General features: G+C 43.3%; 1 protein-coding gene across 2 annotated transcripts; it reads left to right on the forward strand.

Moving 5' to 3' along the window:
* The first annotated feature begins 1,466 nt into the window (after positions 1 to 1,466).
* LOC135561786 (zinc finger protein 397-like) lies at positions 1,467 to 8,616 on the forward strand. Of its 2 annotated transcripts, XM_065003631.1 has the most exons (5): positions 1,467 to 1,789; positions 1,875 to 2,118; positions 4,958 to 5,094; positions 5,714 to 5,810; positions 6,000 to 8,616. In XM_065003631.1, exons 2-5 carry the CDS (start codon positions 1,893 to 1,895, stop codon positions 7,229 to 7,231), a joined length of 1,692 nt encoding a protein of 563 aa, XP_064859703.1. In that variant the 5' UTR covers positions 1,467 to 1,789; positions 1,875 to 1,892; the 3' UTR covers positions 7,232 to 8,616. The 2 variants fall into 2 exon arrangements, with proteins under 2 accessions (XP_064859703.1, XP_064859702.1); XM_065003630.1 differs by having other exon boundaries at positions 1,467 to 2,118.
* Positions 8,617 to 23,209: the final 14,593 nt, after the last annotated feature.

Below are 23,209 nucleotides of genomic sequence, written 5' to 3' on the forward strand. Positions count from 1 at the left end.
CCAGTACAGAGGGAGGGATCCTGAGAGGAGTGGTGTGAGTAGTAGATCTGTACCAGTACAGAGGGAGGGATCCTGAGAGGAGTGGTGTGAGTAGTAGATCTGTACCAGTACAGAGAGAGGGATCCTGAGAGGAGTGGTGTGACTAGTAGATCTGTACCAGTACAGAGGGAGGGATCCTGAGAGGAGTGGTGTGAGTAGTAGATCTGTACCAGTACAGAGGGAGGGATCCTGAGAGGAGTGTTGTGACTAGTAGATCTGTACCAGTACAGAGGGATAAACCAACAAGTGATATATGTTTCAGTAAGATTGGATTTTTAGCATTTATAGCAATGGTTATCAACTGTACTGCAGGGATGGAACGTAAGTCGCAGACAATTGAGTTTGTGGTGGCAGCTGCAGAGAGGTATTTGGGTGTGAGAGACTTGCCATCAGAAGAGTTACAGGGTGTGTTAAGTGGTAATGTCTCTTTCAGGTTGTTGGCATGAGGTAGGACTAAATCAATTTAAATAGTGGAGTAGGGTTGTTTTTTACTGTTATTTTCAGGCAAAGTATAAAGGAGTTGTACTCCAGTCTAGTAAGTGGCGGTAATGCAACATATTGGATGCCAACCGGCTGTTAAACGTCATCGAAGAAGACATTTAAAAACTAGCTCCGACTTTGAAAAATCGATTTGAACGGTCATTCAGCTCGGGCCTCTTTATAGAGCTCTGACCTGAAGATCACTGACGGCATGAATTGATGTCGTATTTTTCCGCGTTCCCATTTCACATAATCCACATAGTTATTTGATAACTAATAAAGTAAGATACGTTTCTTACAAGATTCTTTACAGATGTTATCATTTTAATAGTCTTATTTCTAAATATGCAATTAATTTAGAAAATAAGTGTAGCTTTTGTGAATTGGAAAATTTGACTATAGGGCATTTATTTTCTGATTGTTTTGATAGTGAAATATTTTTGGTAGATATGAAAATATACATTAGTGATAAAATGGGTAAACCTGTAAGCATTACCAAATGTTATCTTTTTTATTTTACATACATGCGAAGTGACTGTCAATACATTAATTATATTTTTTCATTTTATTGGGAAAATGTTTCATCCATTAAAATAAGTTTTAAAAAAAAACGTTTCAATATTTTTCTAATCTATTTAGAATATTATTTATCATCCCTGAAAGGTATAAATAGCAATTTGTCAAAGAACTGTCCACAGTATTTGTCAAAATGATTTGTGATATTTGTATATTGTTTGGTTTTGTACAATGTTCGTGTGATGTAATAACTAATATATATATATATATGAAACAATAAATACTGTAAGTGTCTGTATCCTAATGTATAATAATTCTGATTTATATTTTGAACGTCAATAACAGTAAACGTGTAACATACAAAGCTATTGCTTAAATAAAGGTTGTCTTTTTACTCCAGTAAAGAGCGTTCCGATGTAGATTGTCCCACTACCCAACCCGTTGGTTTGTTTCCGGAAGTTCGACTGTTTTTAATGGATGCTTTTTGTGTTGCCTGTCTAGCTAAGTAGCATGCCAACTACCATAGCCTTAATTTCTCTCAATACATCTGGTATTTATATTTATTAGAATAGCCTCATATACAGTAAGTACTACAGCTTATATCTCAAAATGGTAAAACAATTGCAATAGGACAGCTATTAGTGGAAGCAAAAGCGGTTTAGTTACCAGTATCTTTTCTGCTAAGGTTAGCTAATTAGCTAGCTTCATATCATTTTGATAGACTGGATCGTAACACTGACCAACCTGAACAAAAGTAGGTAAACTTTACGATCTCATAACTGTAGCTAGCTACACGTAGACAGTTTGCCATGATGTCTGAAGCCATCGTAACCTTCCAGTCTCAGCTCTCCGGAGTCATGGAGACGGTCCTAAAGTCAGCCATATACGAGATCACCAGGCTGGTGGAGGATAGTTTCCTGGAAGAGGTGTTCCGGAGCCGAGAGCAGGTCGAGTCGCTGAAGAAGCGGCTGCAGTGGTCGGAGAACAGTCGCAAGGAGAGGGACAGAGAGGGAGGCCAGAGGGGGAAGTGTGCGGACTGTGGGAGAGCTGACGTGGAGACAAGCTCTGGAACCTCACAGACAGGTGAGGAGTGAGAGACTTTTAAAGACAATATATCTACTCAACAAAAATATAAACGCAATCTGCAACAATTTCAAAGTTATTGCTGAGTTACAGTAAACATAAGGAAATCCGTCAATTGAAATCAATTCATTAGGCACTAATCTATGGATTTCACATGACTGGGAATACAGGTATGCATCTGTTGGTAACATATATCATTATTAAAAAGGTAGAGGCATGGATCAGAAAACCAGTCAGTATCTGTGTGTGACCACCATTTGCCTCATGCAGTGCGATACTCCTCCTTCACATAGAGTTAATCAGGCTGTTGATTGTGGCCTGTGAAATGTTGTCTCACTCCTCAAAAAATGGCTGTGCAAATTTTCTGAATATTGGTGGGAAATGGAACACAATGTCGTACACACGCCGATCCAGAGCATCCCAAACATGCTCAATGGGTGGCATATCTGAGTATGCAGGTCATGAAAGAACTGGGATATTTTTAGCTTCCAGTAATTGTGTACAGATCCTTGCGACATGGGGCCAAGCATTATCATGCTGAAACATGTGGTGACTGCGGCGGATGAATGGCGCAACAATGGACCTCAGAATCTCATCACGGTATCTCTGCATTCAAATTGCCATCGATAAAATTCAATTGTGTTCGTTGTCCGTAGCTTATGCCTGCCAATACCATAACCCCACCGCCACCATGGGGCACTCTGTTCACAACGTTGACATCAGCCAAACGCTCGCCCACACAACGACATCCACGCTGTCTGCCATCTGCCCAGTACAGTTGAAAGAGTACGGTTCTCCAGTGTGCCAGTGGCCATCGAATGTGAGCATTTGCCCACTGAAGTCGGTTACCAGACCCTGGTGAGGATGACGAGCACGCAGATGAGATTCCCTGAGATGGTTTCTGACAATTTGTTCAGAAATTCTTCGGTTGTGCATACCCACAGTTTCATCAGCTGTCAGAGTGCCTGGTCTGTGGTTGTGAGGCCGGTTGGACGTACTGCCAAATTCTCTAAAATGGCATATGGTAGAGAAATTAACATTACATTTATCTGGCGACAGCTCTGGTGGACATTCCTGGCATGCCAATCTGTGGCATTGTGTGACAAAACTCCAGATTTTAGTGGCCTTTTATTGTCCCCAACACAATGTGCACTTATGTAATGATCATGCTGTTTAATCAGCTTCTTGATATGCCACACCTGTCAGGTGGAAATGCTCACTATCAGCGACCGTAAACAAATTTGTTCACAAAATTTGAGAGAAATGTTTTTTGTAAGTATGGAATATCACCTGGTCATAGAAGGATCAGGTGTTCCTAATGTTTTGTACTTTCAGTGTATATATGAAGGAGTCACTAGTGGGGCTGCTGTAATGTTTAGCATCCATCATTTGGTGATCACTGACCAGACAGTTGAATTGGTGGTGGCATCTTAATAAACACGTTTTCTTTCCTTTATCTGATGTGAGGAGACTCCATTATCCACACTGTTTCTTTCCTTTCCTTTTACTACTTCTTCTTCGTGTGTTTTTCCGGCAGACTAGATTGCTGCCGTTCGCAGGTCGGAGTGCAGATTGCAGATTTTGATCACAAAAAAAAGGGAAACGAGGAAGAGGAATATCTTAAATTGCACCACCATCTAACCCTGCACCTATACACTATCTTCAAAAACCCACCACCCCATCCCACTACTTTGGCCCTAAAAGATCCTACACCTGGCTGTCGGCCTGGGAGGATGGGGGGGGGGGGGGGGGTGTGTATCCTTGGGCTATCCTCTACTCTCCCTCAGAATAAGGAACATTTTGTCCCTTTCGAACTCTGGCAATCTCAAGCCGTCTCTCTCACAGGGCACTTGGGATCCCCAGCTGCATGGGTGTCCCCAGAGTTGACACAGTGTTTCTCTTTGTTACACTGTCTGACTACACCCTCCTGCACACTTCTGAGATTGTGGACGGTCCCTTCTACACACTGCTGCAATATCCAAATCCTTGACACCTGAAGCACCATAGCATGTTCGGAACATGGGCCCTCACAGAATATCAAATATAACCTGACCTTTATCAGGTAGAAACTCTGTTTCACCATTGCCACCGGGTCTACAACTCACCAAATGGCGGGCGTCACAAATACTAGGAGTATTCCTTTTCATCTGATCCACCTCTACCGGTCACTCCTTTGAGTGGTGTCCTGCTCCAGAGAGCAAAGCACGACACAAGTTGAAACGTGTGATGTGCAGCGCCCCCTGCCTTTGGGCGGAGGAAGCACAAAACTCTAAACAATTCTACTTCTCGAAACTGTCACAGATGTAACCGCTCCCAGTTTGTCCTTTACCCAACCTGACACAACGCACGGGTAGGCCGCTCCTACCGGTCCAAAATCATCTCTGAATGTCTACCACACCTGTAGTCACAGGTACTTCACCCTGGTCTGGCTCAACTTCAGAGCGCCTACTTCACCCTGGTCTGGCTCAACTTCAGAGCGCCTGCTTCACCCTGGTCTGGCTCAACGTCAGAGCGCCTGCTTCACCCTGGTCTGGCTCGACGTCAGAGCGCCTGCTTCACCCTGGTCTGGCACTCGGAGCGCCTGCTTCACCCTGGTCTGGCTCAAATTCAGAGCGCCTGCTTCACCCTGGTCTATCTCAAATTCAGAGCGCTCACTACTGCTGACTGACTCATGGTTCTCAAAATAACAAGTACATTTATAGGAACTTTTACTTGGTTTCTATTCAGGAGACATTTTTACACTTACCCGTCATCGCACTCTGATCTGCTCAGTCTGTTTCAATCCAGGCCCTTTCCTTTTACTTGAAATGAAATGTTCTCTTTGTTTACCTGTGGCCAGGTGTGGAGAGGGGGTGTGGCCTGAAGCAAGAGAAGGTATCAGGGGAGGAGTGGAGCAGCTGTGGGGGCGTGGCCGGGGAAACAACCTTCCATGACCTGGAGGAGGCTGAGGCCACCAGCCCTAGGAGAATCTCTGAGGTAGGTAGGGGACTGACTAAACACATGGAGGCTGAGGCCACCAGCCCTAGGAGAATCTATGAGGTAGGTAGGGGACTGACTAAACACATGGAGGCTGAGGCCACCAGCCCTAGGAGAATCTATGAGGTAGCTAGGGGACTGACTAAACACATGGAGGCTGAGGCCACCAGCCCTAGGAGAATCTATGAGGTAGGTAGGGGACTGACTAAACACATGGAGGCTGAGGCCACCAGCCCTAGGAGAATCTATGAGGTAGGTAGGGGACTGACTAAACACATGGAGGCTGAGGCCACCAGCCCTAGGAGAATCTATGAGGGAGCTAGGGGACTGACTAAACACATGGAGGCTGAGGCCACCAGCCCTAGGAGAATCTATGAGGTAGGTAGGGGACTAACTAAACACATGGAGGCTGATGCCACCAGCCCTAGGAGAATCTATGAGGGAGCTAGGGGACTGACTAAACACCTGTGTAACGGAATGTTCGTTCAGAACTATATTGTACAGAACAGATTAGAACTGATTGTCAGGAACAATAGGGGACCATCATGTCAGCTCTGTTTAGTCACTGTCAGTTTATCCATAATTTAGTCAGAATCGACTCATTAATTTCCTCTTCCAGTCCACAGAGGTGGGAGGTCAGAAGCTGGACAGTCTGCTGAAAGAGGAGCCTCTCCACAACACTGAGCTACAGGAGAGATGGGAGTTCTGCCTGGACGGTGAGAAGAGGAGTTTACAACAAACATAACAGACAATAGCCAACCTTTATGATGATGAGAATGCAAGGGAGAGTAGCTTCTAATACGTTGTCACTGGTATTATAACAAGTCAACTTGAAACTTTAAGCGTTAGTAGAAACTGTAGTAGAGTAACTATTGCCAATGCCTCATGTCTCCTGTGTTCTTCAGGGGCTGACGGTTCGGACGTCTCGGGGCCCAGTAAGAGTTTCAGTGAGCAAGCACTGCAGCAGTGCCAGGCTGACTGGGGATCTGTTCTAGACCAGGGGCCTAAACCTCCGGGCCCCGAGGGAGACGCAGGGGACCCCACTGACCCTCTCTACCGCCCTCGTTACAGCATGAAGGAACTGGTGGGCGGCTTTGAGAAGTCTGGTTGCGACGGAAGTGGTGGTAGCGGCCATCTTGCAGACATAGAAGGGCTGGATAGGCTTCCTGGTTCTCCGTCTCGTCTGGGGGCGCTGAGCTACGGAGCTGTGGGTCACTACCAAGTAAACCTGGGAGGGTCTGAGGGGGGAGACCATCACCATCGCTCCCACATGCCTGACCCCCATCAGAGACAGAGGGAGCAGGTGGCGTCGCCAACGCCATCCCCCCACCCAGAGGTGGGAGAACGGAACTGCCTGTTGATAAACGAGGAGGGGTACCTGCAGGACTCCAGCGTCTTGTACCCTGAACACGGTGTCCCAGAGTCAGGTAGCAGAGCCGGCCACAGGGGGCTAACCTCCATCCACTCTGGAAGCTCAGCCCACAACAACAACACAGAGAGCCTGTATGATGCCGCTGACGACTTTGGACTCTCTTTAAACCTCAGAGATCGTTCACAAGAGCAGGTAACAGGAGGAGTGAGAGGAGGGGGGAGGTGTCACGCCTGCAATCAATGCACCAAGACCTTCCCAGACTCCGTTTCTCTCAAGGCCCATAAGCAGAAACACGGAATGGGTAGAGGGTTGAGCACCGAGTCAGGGTCTGGACCTCAATACTTGCGCACCCAGTGCGGTAAGACCTTCACCCAGGCCTGCAACCTCAAGGTCCACCAGCGGGTCCACCAGGCAGAGGGACTCCACCTCTGCAGTCACTGCGGCAAGGGCTTCACCTCCTCCTCCGACCTGAAGAGGCACAAGTGCAGCCAGACCACAGACAAGCCCTATTGCTGCTCCATCTGTGGGAACAAGTTCAATCGGCTCTGGAACCTCAAGCTGCATCAGCGCATTCACACACAGGAGAAACCTCACCGCTGCACTATGTGTGACAAGTGCTTCACACGGGCGGACAATTTGAAGGTGCACCAGCGTATCCACACTGGGGAGAGACCGTACTGCTGCGCCGTATGTGGACTCCGCTTCAAACAACTGGACCATCTGAAGTCACACCAGCGCAAACACAGGCCGGATCTCTTGAAATGAATTTGTTTAAAAAAATATATACAGTACCAATCAAAAGTCTGGACACGCCTACTCATTCAAGGGTTTTATTTATTTAGACTATTTTCTACATTGTAGAATTATAGTGAAGACATCAACTATGAAATAACACATATGGAAGCTTCAACTGAAATGCTTTTCCAGCAGTCTTGAAGGGGATTCCACATATGCTGAGCACTTGTTGGCTGTTTTTCCTTCACTCTGCGGTCCAACTCATCCCAAACCGTCTCAATTGCGTTGACGTCAGGTGATTTTGGAGGTAAGGTTATCTGATGCAGCATTCCAACACTTTCCTTCTTGGTCAAATAGCCCTTATGCAGCCTGGAGGTGTGTTGGATCATTATCCTTTTGAAAAACAAATGATAGTCCCACTAAGTGCAAACCAGATGTGATGGCTTATCGCTGCAGAATGCTGTGGTAGCCATGCTGGTTAAGTGTGCCTTGAATTCAAAATAAATAACATACAGTGTCACCTGCAAAGCACCATCACACCACCTCCTCCATGCTTTACGTGGGAACCACTCATGCGGAGATCATCCGTTCACCTACTCTGCGTCTCACGAAGACGGACAGATTTACACCGGTCTAATGTCCATTTTTTTTGTGTTTCTTGGCCCAAAAGTATTCTTATTGGTGTCCTTTAGTAGTGGGTTCTTTGCAGCAATTTGACCATGAAGGCCTGATTCACACAGTCTCCTCTGAACAGTTGATGTTGAGATGAGTCTGTTACTTGAACTCTGTGAAGCATTTATTTGGGCTGCAATTTCTGAGGCTGGCAACTCTAATGAACCTATCCTTTGAAGTCTTTCTTTCCTGTGGTGGTCCTCATGAGAGCCAGTTTCATCAAAGGGCTTGATGGTTTTTGTGACTGCACTTGAATAAACTTTCAAAGTTCTTGAAATGTGCCGAATTGACTGACCTTCATGTCTTAAAGTAATGATGAACGGTCTTTCCTCTTTGCTTATTTGAGCTGTTCTTGCCATAATATGGACTTGGTCTTTTACCAAATAGGGCTATCTTCGCTATACCCCCCTACCTTGTCACAACACAACTGATTGGTTCAAATGCATTAAGAAGGAAATAAATTCCACAAATTCGCTTTTAACAAGGCACACCTGTTAATTGAAATGCATTCCAGGTGACTATCCCATGAAGCTGGTTGAGAGAATGCCAATAGTGTGCAAAGCTGTCATCATTGTAAAGGGTGGCTATGTTGAATCTCAAAGGTAACATACCTTTTGATTTGTTTAACACTTTTTTGGTTGCTACATGATTACGTATGTGTTTTTTCATAGTTTTGATGTCTTCATCATTCATTATTCTAAAATGTAGACAATAGTAAAAATAAAGAAAAACCCTTGAATGAGTATGTCGTGTCGTTGACTATCACTAAATGTGAAGACTGTATATTATCAAATAAATTCTGTGTCATTTAATTTTGCGATTAAACTAAACATGTAACTTTAATTAACTAGGAAGTCGGGGTACCACGGGAACATGTTTAGAGTTTCAATTTCCTGAATATAACTCTTCAGATATTTTCATATCTTATCAAAACAGTTGCTTATTAATGAATTTTGACCTCATCAGTCTCATTACTGAATGTCGCAAACCTTTGGATATCTGCACGAACCCTAGCATAGAATCATGAATAAGCGATATATACATTTGGCTTAAATATTTATTTACTAACTAACTTAATCAATCACAGAATTACATAAACGCATACAAATAGTTCATACATTGGTTACTAGATGATACAAGGAAAAAGTCCCTAATGGACAAAACTGATATGGCGGCTTGGTAGACAAAGGAAAGGGGTGGGGACCGCTCAAGAGCGGGAAACTCATAGAGGATAACTGCACTCATAGAAATTGCTAATACTTTGAACATGAACAACCGCTCATTCTAAAAGAAATAGCCATTTCTGAGTGTATGTTTTGTTCTTTAGTTTGTAGATTTCATTGCCATTTCAATGTGGGAATGATCTCCACATTCTCTGGTCTTGTCCTTTGGGGGAGCTGTAGTTCTTAACCTCACTAGGGTATGTGGGACGGTAGCGTCCCCACCTCGTCAACAGCCAGTGAAACTGCAGGGCACCAAATTCAAAACAACAGAAATCCCATAATTAAAATTCCTCAACCATACAAGTATTTTACACCATTTTAAAGATACACTTGTTGTAAATCCAGCCACAGTGTCCGATTTCAAAAAGGCTTTACGACGAAAGCACACCAAACGATTGTTAGGTCAGAGCCAAGTCACAGAAAAACACAGCCATTTTTCCAGCCAAAGAGAGGAGACACAAAAAGCAGAAATAGAGATAAAAAATTAATCACTAGCCTTTGATCTTCATCAGATGACACTCAAAGAACTTTATGTTACACAATACATGTATGTTTTGTTTGGTGAAGTTCATATTTATATCCAAAAATCGGAGTTTACATTGGCGTGTTATGTTCAGTAATTCCAAAACATCCAGTGATTTTGTGGAGAGCCACATCAATTTACAGAAATACTTATAATAAACATTGCTAAAAGATACAACTGTTATGCATGGAATTTTAGATCGACTTCACCTTAATGCAACCGCTGTGTCAGATTTTTTTTAAACTTTACGGAAAAAGCACACCATGCAATAATTTGAGTTCAGAGCCCAAACAACCCAAACAGATATCCGCCATGTTATGTAGTCAACAGAAGTCAGAAATAGCATTATAAATATTCACTTACCTTTGATGATCTTCATCAGAATGCACTCCCAGGAATCCCAGTTCCACAATAAATGTTTGTTTTGTTCGATAATGTCCATCATTATGTCCAAATACCTCCTTTTTGTTCGCGTGTTTAGCCCAGTAATCAAAATTCATGAGGCATGATCACTAGGTGCAGACAAAGTCAAAAAGTTCCGTTACAGTCCATAGAAACATGTCAAACGATGTATAGAATCAATGTTTAGGATGTTTAAGATAAATCTTCAATAATGTTCCAACTGGAGAATCCCTTTGTCTTCAGAAATGCAATGGAAGGCAAGCTAACTATCCATGGCTCTCTGGCAGACCTCTGACTCAATCCCCTCTCATTTGCCCCATTTCACAGTAGAAGCATCAAACAAGGTTTTAAAGACTGAAATCTAGTGGAAGCTTTAGGAAGTGCAACATGACGACATAGACACTGTGTATTCGATAGGCAAAGAGTTGAAAAACTACAAACCTCAGATTTCCCACTTCCTGGTTGGATTTATTCTCAGGTTTTTGCCTGCCATATGAGTTCTGTTATACTCACAGACATCATCAAATCAGAGTGTTTTCTATCCAAATCTACTAATTATATGCATATTCTAGCTTTTATGGCTAAGTAGCAGGCAGATTAATTTGGGCATGCTTTTCATCCAAAATTCCCAATGCTGCATCCTACCCTAGAGAAGTTAACCAGTTCAACATGTAGCTACTGCCTCATGTTTTCTGAACTAATGTACATTTTGTCAGAAGTGGTTTTATACTCTATAGAAAAGGGGACGTTCCATGACGCTGTGTCATGGCTGTGCTCACGGGGGCTTGGCCACTGACTAGTTAAACTTTATATGAAAACCCATACTCGCATTTAGAAGGCTAACATCACATTTCATCTTTTCACAAATAGATTCATATGTAATCATATACGTTTCACAACATTTAGATGTAAACCCCATAATTGAGAAATATACGCAACCAAAGACACAGTAATGTGTGTTTCCTGTCCTTCATGAGATCACCAAATGAAACACACTCCACAAGACTGTCCCTTAAGTGTCCATGGACCATTCCCACATTCTCAAAAATATAAATATTGTTTAATTCTCCCATTTTGGGGATTAGGATGTTTGGCAAGGATATTGTATTTGTTCTCTGTAGGCTCTCCCTTCATATTCAGAGTTTCTATCAGGAATTTATGACCGTTGTAAAACCTGATGTGGGAGAGAGAGTGAGAGGGGGAGCCACGATATACACCCAAAAGGGCCATGTCGTGACAGTCCTCCTCTGGTGGGTTCAATCTTGTGATTATCCTGCAAGTTGCAAACCAACATAAAAATAATGACCACGTGATGTCCTGGTTGCAGTCCCCTTCTGGTGGTTGAACTTGGTAGGCTCTCTGAGAGCGGAGCAGTCCACCACAAGGATGGGCAGTGGATGTCTGGTTGGTGATCACCGTTGCAGTCCCCCTCTTGTGGTTGACCCGGGTAGGATTTCTTCAAATGGAGCAGGCCACCACAAGGATGGGCAGTGGATGTCTGGTTGGTGATCACCGTTGCAGTCCCCCTCTTGTGGTCGACCCGGGTAGGATTTCTGCAAATGGAGCAGGCCACCACAAGGATGGGTGGTGGATGTCTGGTTGGTGATCACCGTTGCAGTCCCCCTCTTGTGGTTGACCCGGGTAGGATTTCTGCAAATGGAGCAGGCCACCACAAGGATGGCAGCGGCTGTCCAGATTGGGATCGTCGTTCTGGACCCGTTGTCCAGGCTGGTGGATCTAGGCAGTAACTTAGGCAGATGTTAACAACACACACACACTCATGAAATACATCATTACATTTCTTCCCAAATGAGCGGTGTTGTGGCACTAAGTGATGGTTGTATGGGGAAGTTGTTTATGACTCTATCACTTCCTAAGTGTCAAAGGAAATCAAACTAAAAGAGTTTAATTTTACTACACGTCAATGTGTCTCACACCATTGTAGTGGTGATAGATATGAAGGAGTCCCTTTCATAGCGATATTATCTATGGAGGAGCTAACATCACGACGGAAGTGCTCTCTAAGCACTCAATCAGTCATACGCAGTGTGATCATGGTTCATGACTTCTAATAACTTTCCTCCTGAAGGAATGGATGGTTCTATTTATTAGTGGCATGTGTGTTAACCATCAGAAGACTGTTCTGGCGATTCCTAATATCTTGTCCAATATCCTGTCCACTCCTCTCTGTTCTCATGGGAAAGTTTACAACTAAATTTGTTTTCTGCTCTGGCGGCCTCGTACAGTGTTGCACATAGTCTTAAACCCCCCCCCATCGGCCTCGATGAGGCTCATCATGGGTCTGGGCTAGCATTCCCCCCCTTCATGTCTCGGGACCCCCCCACCAGAGGTTGGTATTGGTGTCCGAGGCACAAAGGACAAGTTTGGATCCTATGTACGAGTTGTCAGCTTCCCCGTTGTTTTGAGAGTACACTCTGCGAGTCGATGTTGTACTTGCTGAGACAGCCGCGGTGCTTGCAGAAGTGTCCGAAGGGCCAGAGAAGTTAATCTCAACTACAGTATTGCACAACATCAAGGAGGAGGGAAGTTACTCATTCACAGACACTTCTGGCTCAAAATCATGAAAAGAATGGTCAATCAGGTTTGCTGATTGAATGTGTCGAGATATCGTAATATCTCCCTGGGTCGGATTCTACACCAAGAGATTTCTAAACGTCTTTTTACCAAGGGGTGCTTTTGACAGATACCCCCTCGTGGATTACTGCATTGCAACTTGCGTTAAGCGAAGAAAGCGTGGTCATTAGAGAAGGCACTGTGACAACATGGTTGGTTTTCCAATCCATCAGTGGGAGTAACTGATCCATCAAGTCTGCTCCAAGTAGCAGGGGTTCAGATTCAAGGCTGGTAACATACACAGCGTGAACAAGCGATACGTCCTGGAAGTCTAGTTTCTGCATGATTCTCAATGTGAGAGGTGAGGTAGTCTGAGTGAAACCTCGAAGTGTAGTATCGCATCGTTCCACTTTTAACCAATGTTTAGTTGGCTTCAAAGCCATTTTGAGATCATTGAACAATGTTTGATTGGTGAGTGATATTGTCGTGCCCGAATCAATTAGCACATGACAAGTTAAGCAGTCCTCCAGGACTGTTTCCAGGTATGGTCGTTTAGAGTTACGTTTAGTGGACACATTCCCCACAAAGGGGAGTGGTCATTCGCAACGACGTGATGTGCCATTTCTGTTCAAGGTGAAAACAGATCGACTTCTGATTTTGGGTGGGCTTTGTTTTAGTGAAGCTTTTGACCTTTTTCTTCGCAACCTTTGTATCAGAGTCTATAGACACAGCCTGTGGGCTTGTTTCTTGATCGAGCAGGCCTTGGATAGGGTCTCGAGTGAGAGCGGGAGAAATTCGATTTTTAACTTGCTAAGGGTGTTAATTCCTGCGGACCTGGTGCCCAGCAATTCCCCGTCTAGTCCTTGTGACTTATCTTTTACCCTTTTCTCAACATAATTATTGCTTTAGTTCTTCACAAAGTGGAGCTTCTAAGAACATTGGTCTACTTTTTGATCGTCCTTTAACCCTTTGTTACCCTTGTGCTCTGACACTTTGTTTTGGTTGGGTGCAGGAACGTAGTGAACAGGTCGATTGTAGCGGTAGTCGTTTCGATGGTGACGCACTTTATAGTTATTTCGACCGCGGTGGTTATTGGATTCGTCGTAGAAACCCTTGTTGTGCGTCATCTCTCAATGCTCCAATACCTGATAATGCACCCTCTAACTGGAGTGAGTGCTCCTGGTCAAACTTCAAAACAGAGTTGTCAGGGCTCTTAGCGTGGCGAGCTTTTGATTCCTCAAAAGCTGTGCTTCAAGCTCTCTGAGTTATAAGATTGGCAAGCCAACGTGGGCTGTAGGGCTCAAGTAGGTAATGAAGGTGGGATACATGTTAAACAGAAACATTTGTTTGAATGGTAACAGCTCTTCCATCCTGTTTCGGTGAGTAGGCCAAAGTAAGCTGAACGAAGCCTATGACAGTAAGCTTGTGGGTGTTCTTTCTGAGCTTGATTTATACTGTTAGCCAGTGAGCTATCGTGTTTGCGAGTCGCAGAACCACTGAATTCTAATTTCAAAGCTGTGGCAAGTTTAGCGTAGTCGTTTAGCACGTGTTGCTGTTGTAGACAAATGAACCTCGTCACGTGTCTATTCGACGTTCACTTCAACAGGTAAACCCTGTCAGAACCCGTAGCGTCTGGGTAGCCATCCAATGCGTCTGCTATGTCAGCTACGAACGTCTCAGTATCATTTGGCTGACTTGGAACAGGGTCAAAGGTGGGGAAATTCTTGATGAAGTTTGTCAAGGAGTTCCGCGCCAAGAGGGCGGAGAGGGTTGGCTTCACCCTGTGGGGAAATTGGGGGCGAAAGGCCAAGAGGAGAAGCTTGGCTTTGTTGGCGAAGAGGCGCCACATTATTCAGTGCTAAATGGCTAAGAGAAAAATACTGAGGGACAGAGGAGGGAGGCAAAGTCTGAAACCTACTATCGTCTTCACTCCTCTGAGTGCCGGGCTACGGTTGCTTGGTTGGGTAGTGACGTTGTAGCGCGTGACTGTTCTGGAATTCAACCAGATTGTTCCTAAGGATGGTATTCTGCTGCATTGCAGAGTCCACTTGAGCGCTTAGAGTACTGATATTGGACACATGAGTGTCGCACTTGCTCCTTTCGGTCTCATACTTATCTGTCATGGTTTGCAGATAGAGTTCTTGAGTACAGAGCGAGAGATTCAGTGAGGAGATTTCCTCCGCTAGTCTAGAAATCACTATTTCCAACTTCATCACCTGAGTTCTCTCATCATTCATTAGGTCAGCAACTTCAATGAGTTCTGCTGATTTGTCATCCAACTTAGTCATTGTGTTCACTAATTGGTTGTCTTTGGTCTGCAGAATTTGGAGTAGAACATTGTTACCTTGAATAACATTCAACAAAACTGCCTGCATGTTATCTCCTGTTAGTAGTTTACCCGTCACATTTATCTAGATTGGCGTGGACATGGTCGTATTTATTTTGGGCTAAATCGAGTTGTTTCCTGTAGAAAACTATTTTGTTCCTATAGAAGACGATTTTGTTGAAGAGTTTGTGCTCGTTCGTCGTCATACGTTTTAGCAATTACATTTAATGGTTCAGTTTTCAAACGCAGTTCCTTAGCTATCAGAATGCTTGCTTTTCTGCTTTTGTCATTAGTTCCCCAGTCCTCTCCACCTGTCCCTTTGTCTATCGTTTCCTGCTCGTGCTTCGGCTGAGAACTGTGGTATTGGACCGATGTCAATCTTGGATGGCAAGACATCAGGGCTAAACTGGAAAAGGCCTGCGCCCGATGGTTGATTTTGGAGAGAGTTTGTAGTGATTTCTACTGTTTTTCTGCTAATAGCATAGTTAGGGTTGGTATCGCTGCTGAGGTCAGAAGTCAATCCTTTCTGAGTGTTCACTAATTAGCGGGGGAGTGGGGACCACCCCCTCTGATAGCTTGCAAAATATTTGAAACAACTGAGAAGACTGTTACTATTTTTTTCAAAGTGTGGGTTTGGAATTCGTTGGAAGCTGCAAAAAATGATTGAATCTGTAATGAACCATCACTACTGTATCCGTAATGTGGTAGTTGAACGGGAATTCATTTGCAAAAGCAAATGTAATTGATAAATCGATGATAATAATTAATGTGCCAGCAGCATACCACCCTGCATACCACTGCTGGCTTGCTTCTGACGCTAAGCAGGGTTGGTCCTGGTCAGTTCCTGGATGGGAGACCAGATGCTGTTAGAGGGCCAGTAGGAGGCACTCTTTCCTCTGGTATATATCCCAATTCCCCAGGGCAGTGCTGAAAGACGCACTCTTACACTGCCCTGTGTAGAGTGCCGTCTTTCGGATGGGACGATAAACGGGTGTCCTGACTCTCGATGAGGTTATTAAAAGATCCCATGGCACTTATCGTAAGAGTAGGGGTGTTAACCCCGGTGTCCTGGCTAAATTCCCAATCTGGCCCTCAAACCATCACGGTCACCTAATAAGCCCCAGTTTACAATTGGCTCATTCATCCCCCTCCTCTCCCCTGTAACTATTCCCCAGGTCGTTGCTGCAAATGAGAACGTGTTCTCAGTCAACTTACCTGGTAAAATAACGGATCAATAAAATAATAAATAATCATGTCTGGGAATTCAACTTTGATGAACCTGAAAGTGTTGCTTCTTATTAAATTGAATGAGGTGATGATATCCAATCAACTGAGATTGTCTGGATTATCATAAGTGTAACCAGTAGTTCAAATGTTAGGGTATATTCACCATTAGGGTCACTTATCCCTAAGGCCAAAGCCACATGGGATTCCCGCAAAGGTGGGACTTCCGTCACAACTTCACATATAAAATTACAATCGAGTTCACGCACGCTTCTAAAAGATACTTGCTATGTAACTTCCTGTTGAACGCAGAATGAGAAAGAGCTCGGTTTTGTTTGTTTGGAAAGTTTGTTATTTGAAAGTGTATTGGAAAGTTCTTGGTAGCGACCTACCTTCTTCGTTAGGATCCTGCGATGCAGTTGGCATCATCAGTTGCTGGCTTGTCTCTTTCCAGTGATCCTGCCAACCAAGGACGGGTCTGTGGAGCTATTTGGCGTCGCAGCTAGCTTAGCTGATAGCTAGCAGCATATCAAGCTAGCGAGGTTCACTTGAATGCAGCCCGCGATGCGGTTAGACATTGTGACTGGGACCGCGGATTGTCCCGGGTTTGTGGCTGTCTAGATCCCTGCTGTTTGTTGTTTTCAATTTTCCCCTGCCCTGTCTGGAACTGCGAGGAGGAACAGGGTAACAGACATTGCTAGCTACCATGACAAAGACCAAAGCCAGCGGGAGTACTGTTGAAGAGAGTGGTGTCTCTCTATCACACGTAAAGGATCTTTTAAACTAACAAAAAGAGACCTACAAGCAGTTGTTACAACAACAAGAAAATAGTTTCAAGTGTTTTGTCCAAATACTTGTGGATTCTACTAATAAAATAATGGACAACTTGACCAGAAAGGTCCAGGACCTGAAGAACAGTTTACAGTTCTCCCAGGGTCAGAACGATGAGTTGAAACAGGAGAAAGGCAAGATGACAGCAATCTGTAAGTCATTGAGAGAGGACATCAGTTCTGTGTGTGAATCCATGATAGCAATGACAGATAAATCAAGGCAGAACAACATTGTTGTGGACGGAATTGCAGAATATCCACATGAGACTTGGACAGAGTCTGAGGACAAAGTGAGGGAAATGATCTCTGAGAAATTTAAGATGGACCACAGGAAGATTCAGGTGGAGTGCGCCCACAGGACTGGAAAACCCACCACCGGCCCAGGTGATAGGCCCAGGCCGATAGTGGTCAAGTTCCTGAGGTTCAAGGACAAGGTAGCTGTTCTGGAAAGAGCCAAGAACCAGAGAGGAACATACATCTTCCTTAATGAGGACTATCCTGAAGCAGTGTGCCACAAGAGGAAAGAACTGATCCCAGCAGTGAAAGCGGCAAGAGCGCGTGGGGACATTGCGTACATCCGCTATGACAGGCTCACTGTCCACCCTCCCTCCCAGAAGCCTGGAAGGGATGAGAGAGCCAAGCCTATGGTTCAAAGCCTCAACCCCACAGTGCGCACACACACACACACACACCAATTGATTAATGGACTGCTGATTGTATGTTTTTTTTTTTCTTGCTTTGTCAGCTCTTTTCATTATTATGTCTATCTCTGATAAGCTACCCAGGAAAGGGCTGAAAATAGCCCATATTAATATATGTAGCCTTAGAAATAAGGTTCATGAAATCAGATAACATTCATATATTAGCCATTTCTGAGACTCACTTAGATAATTAATTTGATGATACATCAGTAGCAATACAAGGATATAACATCCATAGAAGAGACAGAAATGCTTATGGGGGAGGTGTTGCTGTTATATTCAGAGACATATCCCTGTAATGCTTAGAGAATATCTTATGTGTTGTGGTTGCAGGTTCACTTGGCACATCTAAAGCCTTTTCTTTTGGGGTGTTGCTCTAGGCCACCAAGTGCTAACAGTCTGTATCTAAATAATATGTCTGAAATGCTTGATAGTGTATGTGATGTTAAAAGAGAGGTCTACTTTCTTGGGGACCTGAATATTGACTGGTTTTCATTAAGCTGTCCGCTCAAGAGGAAGCTTCTTCCTGTAATCTGGTTCAGGTTATTAATCAACCTACCAGGGTGTTTACAAACACTACATGAACAAGATCATCCCCATGTATCGATCACATTGTTACTAATGCTGTAGGACTTTGTTCTAAAGGTGTATGTGTACCCATTAGATGCCGTGATCACAATACCACGCCTTGCAAAAGTATTCATCCCCCTTGGCATTTTTTCCCATTTTGTTGCATTACAACCTGCAATTTAAATATATTTTTTTTATTTGGAATTCATGTAATGTACATACACAAAATAGTCCAAAATGGTGAAGTGAAAAAAAAAGAAAACTTGTTGAAAAAACAGTTGAAAAGTGGTATGTGCATATGTATTCACCCCCTTTTGCTATGAAAGCCCTAAATAAGATCTGGTGCATTCAATTACCTTCAAAGTCACATAATTAGGTAAATAAAGTCCACCGGTGTGCAATTTAAGTGTCACATGGTCTCAGTATATATACAGTGGGGCAAAAAAGTATTTAGTCAGCCACCAATTGTGCAAGTTCTCCCACTTAAAAAGATGAGAGAGGCCTGTAATGTTCATCATAGGTACACATCAACTATGACAGACAAAATGAGAAAAAAAATACAGAAAATCACATTGTAGGATTTTTAATGAATTTATTTGCACATTATGGTGGAAAATAAGTATTTGGTCAATAACAAAAGTTTATCTCAATACTTTGTTATATACCCTTTGTTGGCAATGACAGAGGTCAAACGTTTTCTGTAAGTCTTCACATGGTTTTCACACACTGTTGCTGGTATTTTGGCCCATTCCTCCATGCAGATCTCCTCTAGAGCAGTGAAGTTTTGGGGCTGTTGCTGGGCAACACAGACTTTCAACTCCCTCCAAAGATTTTCTATTGGGTTGAGATCTGGAGACTGGCTAGGCCACTCCAGGACCTTGAAATGCTTCTTACGAAGCCACTCCTTCGTTGCTCTTTCGTTGGGATCATTGTCATGCTGAAAGACCCAGCCACGTTTCATCTTCAATGCCCTTGCTGATGGAAGGAGGTTTTCACTCAAAATCTCACGATACATGGCCCCATTCATTCTTTCCTTTACACGGATCAGTCGTCCTGGTCCCTTTTCAGAAAAACAGCCCCAAAGCATGATGTTTCCACCCCCATGCTTCACAGAAAGTATGGTGTTCTTTGGATGCAACTCAGCATTCTTTGTCCTCCAAACACGACGAGTTGAGTTTTTACCAAAAAGTTATATTTTGGTTTCATCTGACCATATGACATTCTCCCAATCTTCTTCTGGATCATCCAAATGCTCTCTAGCAAACTTCAGACGGGCCTGGACATGTACTGGCTTAAGCAGGGGGACACGTCTGGCACTGCAGGATTTGAGTCCCTGGCAGTGTAGTGTGTTACTGATGGTAGGCTTTGTTACTTTGGTCCCAGCTCTCTGCAGGTCATTCACTAGGTCCCCCCGTGTGGTTCTGGGATTTTTGCTCACCGTTCTAGTGAACATTTTGACCCCACGAGGTGAGATCTTGCGTGGAGCCCCAGATCGAGGGAGATTATCAGTGGTCTTGTATGTCTTCCATTTCCTAATAATTGCTCCCACAGTTGATTTCTTCAAACCAAGCTGCTTACCTATTGCAGATTCAGTCTTCCCAGCCTGGTGCAGGTCTACAATTTTGTTTCATTGGTCTTGGCCATAGTGGAGTTTGGAGTGTGACTGTTTGAGGTTGTGGACAGGTGTCTTTTATACTGATAACAAGTTCAAACAGGTGCCATTAATACAGGTAATGAGTGGAGGACAGAGAAGCCTTTAAAAAAATAAGTTACAGGTCTGTGAGAGCCAGAAATCTTGCTTGTTTGTAGGTGACCAAATACTTATTTTCCACCATAATTTGCAAATTAATTAATTAAAAATCCTACAATGTGATTTTCTGGAGAATTTTATTTCTCATTTTGTCTGTCATAGTTGAAGTGTACCTATGATGAAGATTACAGGCCTCTCTCATCTTTTTAAGTGGGAGAACTTGCACAATTGGTGGCTGACTAAATACTTTTTTGCCCCACTGTACACCTGTTCTGAAAGAGTCCCAGAGTCTGCAACACCACTAAGCAAGGGGCACCACCAAGCAAGCGGCACCATGAAGACCAAGGAGCTCTCCAAACAGGTCGTGGACAAAGTTGTGGACTTTGTACAGATCAGGTTTGGGTTATAAAAAAAATATCAGAAACTTTGAACATCCCACAGAGCACCATTAAATCCATTATTAAATAATGGAAAGAATATGGCACCACAACAAACCTGCCAAGAGAGGGCTGCCCACCAAAACTCACGGGCCAGGCAAGGAGGGTATTAATCAGAGAGCTGTCAAAGAGACCAAAGATAACCCTGAAGGAGCTGCAAAGCTTCACAGCGGAGATTGGAGTATCTGTCCATTTGATCACTTTAAGTTGTACACTCCACAGAGCTGGGCTTTACGGAAGAGTGGCCAGAAGAAAGCCATTGCTTAAAGAAAAAAATAAGCAAACACATTTGGTGATCGCCAAAAGGCATGTGGGAGACTCCCCAAACATATGGAAGAAGGTACCCTGGTCAGATGAGACTAAAATGTAGCTATTTGGCCATCAAGGAAAAGCTATGTCTGGCACAAACACAACACCTCTCATCACCCTGAGAACACCATGTTTTTTATCGGCAGGGACTGGGAAACGGGTCAAATTTGAAGGAATGATGGCGCTAACTACAAGGAATATCTCGAGGGAAACCTGTTTCAGTCTTCCAGATATTTGAGACTGGGACAGAGGTTCACCTTCGAGCAGGACAATGACCCTATGCATATTGCTAACTCGAGTCGTTTAAGGGGAAACATTTACATGTCTTGGAATGGCTTAGTCAAATCCCAGACCTCAATCCAATTGAGAATCTGTGGTATGACTTAAATATTGCTGTGCACCAGTGGAACCCATCCAACTTGAAGGAGCTGAATCAGTTTTGCCTTGAAGAATGGGCAAATATCCCAGTGGCTAGTTGTACCAAGCTTATACAGACATACCACAAGAGACTTGCAGCTGTAATTGCTGCAATCCACTGTAGAGTGGCTATATCCAGGAAAGACAAAGTTCCAACAGCTGGGCCTAAAACATTTACATTTACATTTAAGTCATTTAATAGTGTATAAGAGATAATACCAAATATTTTGCTGTGACTCTTATGTGGATGTTAGAAATATTTGTTGGTCTGATGTGATTAATGAGGAGCATCCAGACGCTGCACTTGATACATTTATGAAATTGCTTCTTCCAATTATTGATAAACATGCACCTGTTTAGACTGTTAGAACTGTTAAGGCTCCATGGATTGATGAGGAATTTGAAAACTGTATGGTTGAAAGAGATGGGGCAAAAGGAGTGGCTAATAGGTCTGGCTGCACATCTGACAGGCTTGCTTACTGCAAATTGAGAAATTATGTGACTAAAGAAAAATAAACTTTATTATGAAGCCAAGATCAATGACACAAATAATTATGGAAAAAAAACTTTGGAGTACTGTAAATGAAATTATGGGCAAAAAGACATTCATCTCCATCTTTCATCGAATCAGATGGCTTATTCATCACAAAACCATTTGATGTTGCCAATTATTTTAATGACTATTTCATTGGCAAAGTGGGCAAACTTAGGCAGGAAATGCCTACAACAAACAGTGAGCAATTGTATTCATGCATAAAAATAACTAATAATCAAAGAAAAGCAGTGCTAGTTAGAATTTTGTAAAGTTAGTGTGGGAGAGGTGGAAAAATTATTGTTATCGATCAATGATGACAAACCTCGTGGCATTGACAATTTAGATGGAAAGCTACTGAGGATGGTAGCTGACTCTATAGCCACTCATATCTGTCATATTGTTAATCTTAGCCTAGAGGAAAGTCTTTGACCTCAGGCCTGGAGGGAAGCCAAAGTAATTCTGCTACCCAAGAGTGGTAAAGCGGCCTTCAGTGGTTCTAACAGCAGACCTATAAGGTTTCTTCCAGCTCTTAGCAAACTGTTGGAAAAAATTGTTTGACAAAATACAATGCAATTTCTCTGTAAACAAATTAACAGCAGACTTTCGGCATGCTTATAGAGGAGGGCACTTAACATTGACTGCACTGACACAAATGACTGATGATTGGTTGAAAGAAAATGTTAATAAGAAGATTGTGGTAGCTGTACTGTTAGATTTCAGTGCAGCCTTTGATATTATTGACCATAACCTGTTGCTGAAAAAACATATGTGCTATGGCTTTTCAACTTCTGCCTCATCGTGGATTTAGAGCTATCTATCTAATAGAACTCCAAGGGTTTTCTTTAATGGAAGCTTCTCTAATGTCAACCATGTGAAGTGTGGTGTACCGCAGGGCAGCTCTCTAGGCCCTCTACTATTTTCAATTTTTTTATCAATGACCTGCCACTGGCATTAAACAAATTATGTGTGTCCATGTATGCTGATGATTAAACCATATATGCATCAGCAACCACAGCTAATGAAGTCACTGAAACCCTTAAAAATAGTTGCAGTCTGTTTTAGAATGCGTGGCCAGTAATAAACTGGCCCTGATCATCTCTAAAACTAAAAGCATTGTATTTGGTACAAATCATTCCTTAAGTGCTAGACCTTAGCTGAATCTGGTAATGAATGGTGTGGCTGTTGAACAAGTTGAGGAGACTAAATTACTTGGCGTTACCTTAGATTTTAAACTGTCATGGTCAAAACATATAGATTCAATGTTTGTAAAGCCGTAATAAAGAGATTCTCTGCTTTTTTGACACCAAACTACAAAAATCAAGTTCTGCAAGCTCTAGTTTAGTCTAATCTTGGTTATTAGAAGACTCGTCTTGAATTCAGTTCTGCTGCTCTATCGATCGCTCCAGTAGAAACCTTAGTGGGCGTGTCTTTTGGCCGGAGTGATTTGTATGGGTAGTCAGACTAAAGCCACCCGACCAAACTAGAATAAGTATATTTTCTGTTCATCAAGCATCA

This window comes from Oncorhynchus nerka, linkage group LG18 (assembly GCF_034236695.1).
Source record: "Oncorhynchus nerka isolate Pitt River linkage group LG18, Oner_Uvic_2.0, whole genome shotgun sequence".
NCBI lineage: Eukaryota > Metazoa > Chordata > Actinopteri > Salmoniformes > Salmonidae > Oncorhynchus > Oncorhynchus nerka.